This window comes from Phycodurus eques, chromosome 18 (assembly GCF_024500275.1).
Source record: "Phycodurus eques isolate BA_2022a chromosome 18, UOR_Pequ_1.1, whole genome shotgun sequence".
In the NCBI taxonomy this organism is placed as follows: Eukaryota; Metazoa; Chordata; class Actinopteri; order Syngnathiformes; family Syngnathidae; genus Phycodurus; species Phycodurus eques.
The window spans coordinates 13,274,804-13,285,529 of record NC_084542.1 but is presented as its reverse complement, the minus strand read 5'-3'; the positions used below and the strand labels follow the sequence as shown (position 1 = coordinate 13,285,529).

The 10,726-nt window shown below is 43.1% G+C and overlaps 1 protein-coding gene across 1 annotated transcript in view; it reads left to right on the top strand.

Moving 5' to 3' along the window:
- The window catches only part of LOC133417081 (MAM domain-containing glycosylphosphatidylinositol anchor protein 2-like), a 152,195-nt gene that overhangs the window by 47,920 nt on the left and 93,549 nt on the right, over positions 1-10,726 (top strand). The window contains exon 3 of the mRNA XM_061704566.1: positions 8,738-8,877. Coding sequence (XP_061560550.1) covers positions 8,738-8,877 — 140 coding nt within the window. The remainder of the gene's footprint in view (positions 1-8,737; positions 8,878-10,726) is intronic.

Below are 10,726 nucleotides of genomic sequence, written 5' to 3'. Positions count from 1 at the left end.
GGTTTGATGGACGAGGCGTCAACAGCGTGACGGTGATGACGAGGTAAAGTACAACGAGAAGGCGTGACGGAGAACAGGTTTAATTATCATCTCCTTTTAGTCGTCTGAGGCTCGGTGTATTTTATGGATGGCTGGACCGGGTGAATATTGGTTGCCAGCTCCGCGCTGCTGATGCATCAGCTGTACATCAGACCTTTTATTGAACCGCTGTGACTCATCCACACACTACTCCCCACTCTTCGCATTTGTAAAGCCTGATCGCAAAAGCCCATTTCCAGGGCTAAAAAAACACTGATATAAACCCCTTGAGTGATCGCGATTATCTCGCCTGCAAACTCTCAAATTAAAGCACTTACATGTTGCCGTAATCGTAAATCATCACTATAATATCGGGAACATGTGCTTCTTTCGCTTCTATATGCTTTGATTCTATTTTATCCTAAAAACAATTGTGTGTTTGTGCTCACGAGGCAGCACATATTTGTGTAACGGCGGGTTCGTATTAGTCAGAAGACCTTTTTATACTTAATTTCTTGTGACTATTTCTTGTGACTACTGGTAAAGCAGTATGTGGCTCATTGCCCATGTTGTTACTAATAATATCCTTTTGTTTTATCACTTCACTTTTTTCACATTTTATGTTAAAGCTTCATTCCAAAATGGAATATATCCATTTCCCCCCCCCCCTCAGAATTCGACACACAACACCCCATAATGATGTGATTTTTGAATATTTTGCAAATTTATGAAAAATTTAAAAACTAAGAAATCACATGTACAGATGTATTCGCAGCCTTTGCCACGAAGCTCAAAATTAAGCTCAGGTGCATCATGTTTCCACTGATCATCCTTGAGAGGTTCCTACAGCTTAATTGGAGTCCACCTGTCAAAGTCAAAAGAAATTGTCTGTAGACTTCTGAGACAGGATTGTCTCGAGGCATGAATCTGGGGACGGGTACAGAAAAATGTCTGCTTCTTTGAAGGTTCCAATGAGCACAGTGGCCTCCATCATCCGTAAATGGAAGACGCTCCAAACCACCAGCATTCTTCCTAGAGTTGGTCGCCCGTCTACACTGAGGAATCGAGGGAGAAGGGGCTTAATCAGGGAGGTGACTAAGAACCCAGTGGTCACTCTGTCAGCGCGCCAATGGTCCTCTGTGGAGAGAGTAGAACCTTCCAGAAGGACAACCATCTCTGCAGCACGCCACCAATCAGGCCTGTATGGTAGAGTGGCCAGACGGAAGCCACTCCTTAGTAAAAGGAACATAGCAGCCCGCCTGGAGTTTGCCAAAAGGCACCTGAAGGACTCTCAGACCATGAGAAAGAGAATTCTCTGGTCTGATAAGACAAAGATTGAACTCTTTGGCGTGAATGCATGCATCATGTTTGGAGGAAACAAGGGACCACTTATCACCTCATCAATATCATCCCTACAGTGAAGCATGGTGGTAGCAGCAGCATGCTGTGGGGATGTTTTTCAACAGTAGGAACTGCGAAACAAGTCGGAATTGAGGGAGAGATGAATTAGACATCCTGGATGAAAACCTGGTCCAGAGTGCTCAGGACCTCAGACTGGGACGAAGGTTTACCTTCCAACAGGACAACGATCCTTAGGACACAGCCAAGACAATGAAGGAGTGGCTTCAGGACAACTCTGCCAATGTCCTTGAATGGCCCAGCCAGAGCGCAGACTTGAATCCGATCGAACATCTCTGGAGAGATCTGAAAATGGCTGAGCACCGACGCTCCCCATCCAACCTGATGAAGCTTGAGAAGTGCTTCAAAGAGGAATGGGCGAAACTGCCCAAAGATTGGTGTGCCAAGCTTGTGGCATCATAGTCAAAAAGACTTGAAGCTGTAATTACTGCCAAAGGTGCATCAACAAAGTATTGAGCAAAGGCTGTAAATACTTATGGACATGTAATGTCTTAGTTTTATATTTGTAATAAAAATGTCCCAAAATTTTTTTTCACATTGTCATTATGTGTAGAATTTTGAGTGGGGGGGGATTAATTTATTCCATTTTGAGATGAGGCTGTAACATCACAAAATGTGGAAAAAGTGAAACGCTGTAAATAATTTCCGGATGCACTGTATACTGTATGCTCATCTTTACCGTATGTTATTGTTGTAGTCTCTTTTCAGGCACTATAAAAAAAATTATTTTTGTGTGACAGCAGATGCCATCTTAGTCAGAAGACCTTGGATACCGGATGGTTTGCATCTGTGCTCTGCGTCTTTAAGTTAAGCACCATGTCACTCATTAGCCAATGATATACTGTATTTGTACTGCCTGTTCTGAGCAACTATAAACAGTTACGTGTTCGTGTGGTGCTTACTATCTAAGCGTTTTATACAGTAATATAGAGAATATTACCACGAGAATCCCCTTCGACGGTGTGTCAGAGCGAGCTGGCCTCAAAGACATACGAGACTATACTAATGTTTGTTCATGTTTGCGTTGGTCTTCTTTTTGTTCGCCTCTAAGGCTAATTGGTGGTGACACAGTGTTGCCTGTCACGCGAGAACCACGCCGGAACAGCTTTCTTTGGTAAGAGCTTAAAGGGGTTTGAGCTGTTGTAGCTCAGTTGGTAGAGCAGGTCATCTACTGACAGAAGAGTCGGCAGTTCAAATCCCAGCTCCAACTGTCCACTGGCAAAGGATCCTTTCTTGTAAGTAAGAAACGGTTCTTAAGTGCCTTACCTGTTTAAACAAAGGCAAATAATTAAAAATAATGTAGTAAAACAGTCAGTAGGTGTTTTGTTGTCATTTAAGTTTGCATTATTCTTCATGGATTTACTTAATAATCCAAAATATTTTGACAATCTTTTGCGATTTTGTTTGTGTTCGCTACTCCGATGTCAAATATTACAATATTTACCAGCAAGTTTGTATGTTTATTTCCCCTGAATAAAAAAAAAGAAGTTTGTATTCATGATGAGTTTGCACATTTCCTTTTACAGTCAAACATGGTCCACCTCTCGTTTGTTTGGATTTACCCAAAATGTTCCCATAGGTGAAGAAAACAAACTCACCACTGTAAAGATAATTTTTTTTTTTTTTTAAAACTCCTGAAAATCAAAATATTCAAAATGCAACACTCCTGTCTTAACTTTAACTATGAGAAAGTCTCATTAGAGTGCTGCCTCAATGAATTGGCTGCGATCAATGTCTCCGTATTGGCTGTGATCAATATCATCTTACACAGCCTTTAAAAAGTATTTGAAAGACATTTAATCTTTTCTCGAGTCTTCACTTTAGTTATTTTTCCCCCCCCCTCTCTTCGTCATGAAATCTCTCTTCTGCATTCATGGGTTCTTTACATGTTGTCTTTGTCTAAAGTTCCCGTTTATTTTCTTTTTTTTTTTTTTAATTGTAATATCTATCCAGCACTTTGCGTTTTATATGATTTTATTGGCGGGAGTGCAATCATGTAACAAGTGTTGTTGGCTTCATTCCCTCCTTTCATTGTTTTTAAAATTGTGCTAAATAAACAAACCGAACTAAACTACATACATTTTCAGTCAGATATATGCATACCTATCCCAAAATTAATAGTTCCAAGAATGTTGAGACTTCTAAAAAGGCATTTCATTTGTCGCAAATAAAATATACACATCGATTCCATCATCTTTCATCATCATCTTCCAGTTATGAATAAGAAATTAGTCGGAAAGTCTCAAGCACACATTTTTAAAATACAGTATATTTTTTTACTTTCCCTGGCCAACTGCGATTCATAATGAAGTGTTGAAAGCGTGAGCTGCATCTCCCTCGATCCCCTCACCACACACGCATGCACACACACACACACACACACACACACACACACACACACACACACACACACACACACACACACACACACACACAGTCTCATATCTCCAAGCCAAGGCGTCCCCGTCAGCCATGCACCGCTGTGGGCATTGATAGGACAATCAGCTCACGGGGGGAATCACTGACGTCCAATCGAAGGACATTTTTTTGGCGGGCAGCGCCCTGAATCTTCTCAAGCTCGCCAGATATTCTCCCTTCAGTGAGCCGCCGCAAGCCAGGGCCTATCAACTGACAGCCACCGCTTTGGACGCCTTCCACGTTTGGACTTTATCCGTCCCCCGCAGATGTCTGATTAGTGTAGCATAGGGGAGTCAGGAACACCACGGTGTGGCAGCATGCATGGGAGAACTGAGAATGTGAGACGGTAACAGTGAAACAAACACCTAATGGGTTGACGATCGTAATGGAAATTCATTCGAGGCTGCATTTCTATAGGTTTTATGTATTTGGACTTAATGAAGCTGTATGTGTCTCATCGCCTAAGGTTGCGTTTTTATTTTTTTTTGTTTATTATTATTTTTTTACTTCCTGTTTCAACTGTAAACAATTGTTTGTGGTCACGAGGTTGCTCATGTTTGTCATTACGTGGCAGCTTGTGTTAATGTGACAGCAGCTGCTCTGTTAACCAGAAGACCTTGTTTTCCGCATTCTGTGCTTCTGTTATGTAAAATATGTCTCCAGTCTCTAAGCAATATGTGGCTGTTTTTGTACGCCCTGCTCTGAGTAACTGTACACATTGTTTAGCTTGTGGTAAGGAGGTGTCTTTTCCTCTGCAGGATTGACAAAGCAACTGGTGTTTTCCGTTTATTTTACTACAGTCATTGTGTTGGGCCACATGCTGCTTCATCAAGTCTAAAGACAAATACATTGTTATCTGCTCACATGTGGCAGCCACTTCCAGTAAATTACCATTCCCGGCCGGCTGTGCGGTGCTGCAGTGCAATTGTCCTCTAAAATCCAACCCACTCACGCCTCCACAGGGGTCGTCGCAGCTAGACTTTGGCATCTTGGCAGTAGCAAAGTGTGTTGCGGTTGTGTTTTTGTGTGCTAAAAATAGCGCTGTCCTGCCAAATGGATGGTCCAAAGACTCCTCCCACGCATAACAATGCTTAAATCAAGTCGCTAGTTCGATACCTGATTGGAAGTGGTCTCATTTTTGTGCTGGAGCGGCGCTGTGTCCTCACCGTCCCACACACCTTATGAATGTCTGTGTTCCCGCCGTGATGGATGATACGTGTTGATTGCGCCCGGCCCGGATCCATACGGAGTCTCGTTTACAATAACAGCGCCGAGGCAGAGGAGTGCAAGCGAGTGCATTACAGTGCGTGATCAATAGTGCCTGACAAGGCCTGATATAATAATATGCATGTGCTGCTGGCAAGGCGTTTAAACCCATGCATGAGGCCACTCTCCATTAGGAAGAAGTGCTCACGTGGTGACAACTGTGAGACAAACTGTTCATTTCATGTGTCGCACTCAAGCCAGACACCAATAGCACCTCACACTAAATTACCATTCTTGCTCACAAAAGAGTGCAGGGACGGTTAGCTGCAGATATAAAAATGCAGTGGTTAGAGTTGGGGCTTTGAGCAAGGGCTGTGGTTAGGGTAAGGGGGTAAGGTTTATGGTTGGGGTAACTGTTAGAAGGTTAGGCTTGAGAATTGGGTGTTACGGTAAGGGTTATGGTAAGGCCTATAGTTTCAAATTAAGTGTGGGGTTTAGGGTTGATGTAGGGGTTTTGATTAAGGTTAGGGCGAAGGGTTACTTTTAGGGGACAGTGTTTGGATTGGGAGTTAGGGTTAGGTTAAGTGTTATGCTGTTTTTGTTTGAATTGTAAAATGAGCACCGCCACTAATGTTAGCACAACACAGACGGTGTCCTGGTTGGTCCACCAAAAGAGAGACGGAAGTCGAAGGAATGACAGTGATTTTTGTTTTCTTTATTACAAGGTGGTGTAGCTTCTTTATCATAATTTATGCAAACGACCTCACGTGAGATTCCTGCTTCTCTGCTCGTTTGTCAGTTGAGTGCAGTTTGTGTTTGTGTGTGCTGCTAAAGGGTTTTTGGTGTTAAAGGAAGCGAGTGGGAGTGACGCTACAGCCCAAAATAGACACGATTATGTAAATGAGTCCACATACACTGAGTCAAACCCGCATTTTAGCTGCTGTTTGTAACAATGCCATTAAATGGCAGGCACTTGAATGGCAAAATAACAAGCAACTTTAGTACATCTTGTTATTTTTGTTTTGTGTTGCTAATGTGGCTGCACGGTGGACTAGTGGTTAGCACATCTGCCTCAGAGTTTTGGTCTAATGTGAGTGCGAATGCTTGTGTGTCTATATGTGCCCTGCAGTTGGCTGGAGACCAGTCCAGGCCGGCCCTCCCCACAGTCAGTCGGGATAGGCTGCAGCACACCCATGATCATAGTGAGGATGGATGGATTTTTTTTTTTAAATGTTAAGTAGCACAAGAAAGCGTATGAATAATATTTCTCATAATGCAACAATGTTTTAGGGTTATGGATTAGCATTAGGTGTTAGTTTCAGGGTATTAGGGTTGTGGTTAGGGATCAGTATGAGGGCTCTATGTAGGGTTACGGTTAGGGAGTTAAGTAGGATTAACCAAAGTAGGTTAGGGTAGGATTACAGATTCAATGTTAACTGCTAGGGAGTTAGGGGTTAGTTGTAGGGAATTAGTGTTCAGGGGTTAGGGTATAGAGTTCGGGTTAGTGCTGCGATTGAAAAATTGGAAATTGATTGTCGGTTTTGATGTTCGGGAAGGGTTACAGGATTAGTTTCAGGGTGTTAGGGTTGGAGTAAGGGTTAGGGTAGGGTTGGATGATTAATGTTAGGGTAGGGTTTGGGGGTTTAGGAGATAAGTTTTAGGTGCTCGGATTGGGGGATAGTGTTATAGGTTAGGCTTAGGGTTTCGGGGTTAGGGGTACGGGTTGGGTATTAGTGTTGGTCTTAGGGTTGAGTTTCAACAATAATTCAATTAAATTTAAACTTAATAGAAAATAAGTACAATAATAAACTGCTCATGATAAATGCATTGGCAGCAAAGCCCCTATATTTGCTTAGTCCTTATTACGAACGCCGCATCTCAATATGACAAATGCTATGAGTGATGAAATAAAGTAGTTCAAATGACACATCTGGAAACGGCGTATTAATGACAGCGATTTGTTTCACTGCTAGGGGGGCGGGGGGTGGGAGAAGAGCATCTCTTCACTATCCAAGCATATCTGCGACTGCAAGCGCATTATTGTGGCCATTATGCGAGCTTAAGCGAGTCTTGTTTGTCGCTGTAAGCTTGTTTGTGCATAAAGAATATGAGGTATGTGCGCGTGTGTTTGTGTGCACAGTTTGGGATCATTAATTATGGGTGTTACCCTGACTTCTCCTCCAGGACCCATATAGCATGCAGCACAGACACGAGCTCATTGGACTAAATGGCATTAGTACTTTGTTGGACTGCAGCCCTGGGGTCTTGTTACCAAGCCTCCTTTTGTTTTAAGTGGCAGCCTTGCATGAAGCTCCCTCACTGCGAGCCCTTATCGCGCCCGCTAGCCACCAACATCCCCCGTTGGGACCCGGCACCAGTGTATCAAAAGGCAGGGAGGTTGCAGGAGAAGGGCATAGGCTTATGTTGTGTATGAGGAGCCCATTGAGAGGAGTCAAAGAAAAGCCTGCGTGCAAATAGACGCCCTGCCTCAATTAATCACCGGCTGCGTCGTCCACTTGAATAATAGCCTAACCCTGATGTTGCATGTGAGTATCCCCTCAAATAGTAGCTTTTGATTCGAACCAAAGCAGCGTGTCGATTAAACGGGAGGTGTGTTGTCCACTTGCCAAAATAACTCACCTTGGACATGTGCAGTTCAGTGCTGCCTTGAGATACAAGTTTAATTCGTTCCGTGACCACGCTCCTTTCGCAAAACACTCATGTCAAATCATCTTTTCACATTGAAATGAATGGAAATGACATTAATCCGTTCCAGCCTTTTTCATATTGTACTTTATAAAAACACAGAGTAATGGTATTTCTGGTTTGTCCGTTTTGGCCACCTGGGGGAAGTATAAGACAGACGCTTATAATGTTCATTGAGATAACTTGAATCCTCTCATCTTATCAGTACAACGCTATTACTACTCATTCTTTCCAAAGGATAAAGAATATGACTGAGTACTGCTATTTTCTGTCTACATGTGTTGCTGCACCATTTGCGTTTAGCATAAGCTATCTGGTTTTAAATATGCAGGGTGTAATTTTCTTTGTTTTATGTTTAGTTTGACAGTATGTTTTAACTGGGAGTGGCAACAAACAGCCTGAAGCCTCTCCTTTGAAGAACTGATCACGAATTGGAAGATTGCTTCTTCATGTGATCTGAGTTGAGCTGAGTTCTCCCCGACCGTCCAACGCTCGTCCTCAAATATAAGATGAGATGCCATTCCTCAATTCATCACTGTCATCTACTCAAACGCATAAATCCTCAAATAGGCACTTCAGGAAAAAGTAACAGTTGGTTCCACGAGGTGTTACTGATACTGCTTTCTGTCACGTAATTACCTGAACATACACTAACTTGAAGTTGATGTTTACGAATGAATCAGCGTATTCGTATTGAAAATGTCAACAAGCCCTGAGGTGTGTAAAATGAGACAGGAAGTGTTTAATTAAACCTTTTTTAATTGGGGAATTTGCATCTCTGAATGGGAAGGTGTGAATATATACAGATATTTTCCTTATTAAAAAGCTTTCCTTGGGCTAAATTTATGTTAATATTATAGAGGGTCAACAGATTAAATATGTGAACCCTCTCCCCAACACCGGCCAATAGAGAATGTGCCAACTCTCAGGTTACGAGCTAATGACATGTTTCTGCCCCTTGGCTCTACAGCACCCCCTACCGTCCGCATCATTCACTCTGGGCACGCCTGCAACGTGGAAGAGGAGCGGCACACGGAGCGCGTCTACACCATCCGAGAGGGCGAGACCCTGGAGCTCAGCTGCCTGGTGACGGGGCATCCTCGGCCGCAGGTGAGCGACTCAGTGCCTCGCAGTGTTGTTATCCGAGAGGAGACTAAGGGCAGCTCCAGCGAATTGGAGACGGTGGAGAAGCATCAATAGCCATCAGAGCCGCGGCGAGGTACTGTGCAATGGAAACATTTCCATTACTTCTTGACAAATTTTATCCAGGTGGAGACTAATGGCTCCTAGTGGAGAATGTGGAGTATAATACGGTAGAATTCAGCATGTGATTTAAATTTGGTCATTTCTCGGCTTATATCCTCAAATGTTGTGATGCTGAATACAATTTTATGAATTTTGGCTGCAGTGTGTAATACTGCTAGAGCTAAGGAACAGGCTACCATATATTAGCGTATGTGTTTATTTTGTGTTAGTGGAGACTAATGGTAGCAATAAAATGGAGCGCCGCGGCAAAGTGGAGACTGTGGAGTGTAATAGTGCAGCATCCAGGAGGTAAGTAAGAGGAGCAAGAAAAACAGAGCGCTGTGGCAAAGTGGAGACTGTAGAGTATAATACATCCAGAACTAAGGCATAGGCTAATCTAACATTAACATTGGTGTTTATTTTGCTCATTTTTAGCCACGTATCGTCAAATGTTACGGGTATGATGCACCCTTAAGTCTCCATTAACGTCATCATGTAGTAGCACTGCGGTTCATTATTATTTTTTTTTTTTGGAGGGAGGGAGGATGGGGGGTTGACAGCCAATCAGCTTGCTCCTACTTAAATGCCAGCTAACTTAGTCCATTTCGGGACAAATGTCAGCCGTGTCGCCATCACATTTACGGATGCTGGCAGGATGTACACACGCTAACCTTTTAAACACTTGCCCAACGTTGCTTCTCATTTGCTCGCCCGCACCCCCCAAATCACGCAGGAACCGTGCTGTAAATTTTACACGGCATCAAGCTCATTTGCATTCATTTAAATACACCCCCCCCCCTTACCCCCACCCCCTCTTTGATAAATAGACGGCATATTTTCCACTTACAGAGCAAAGAGCATATTGATTGTTAGGATTCTACTAGAAAAAGGTGACGCTGCAGGTCATCCGGTTGTGAGGGGGGGGGGACAACAACATTGACCCGTCTTGCCTTTGCTTCGCAGACAACCGAATAGTGACACTAGCGGACACATAGAGACAGCATAATGTTTATCCAGAGCCTGCATTTATTTGGAATCGTTTAAAAAAACTAATGACCGCACGGCTTTACGCAGCCCCTGCATTTTTGCATGTTTGTGTTGGGTCTAGAAATTAAAAAACAAAACAAAAAACATTTTAAGGACTTGGAGCAACCAAATGTGTGCATTTTGATTTTTGCTGAATTTAACTGACTATGCGATTGGGCGACTGCATCACGACCTTACATTTCATTTTAGAAACGTGAATAAAGCAAAACATTTACCGTAATTTCTCGTGTCTAATGCGCATTTTTTACCCCCCAAAATGGACTAATAAAGGCTATCAAATTTATTTTTGAGGGATTCAACCAACTATTTTGAAAGGCGACCCCATAGCGACGGAATCACCGAAACAACTGAAATGTGAGCCGAATGATTTTTCTGACAGTTTCAGCTGACTATGCAGCTAGGCGACCGCATAGCTTCGAAACTTCGTGTCAAATCTTGGCTGCATCTTGTGACTGACCGGACACACCGACTGGACCCGTTCCAGACCGACTGTTTTGTGGCGCAACAGTAGCCCTCCCGAGGCTCGTTTTTAGACGTTGACAACAAAATCCATAGTGTCTGGAGTAAGAAGAGTTGTGTGTTAAGTATATTAAAGATATAACTGGAATCAAACAATCCTCCAACAAAGTTATGAGGACATAAATTGCGGGGAGAGCGTTCAGTGTTT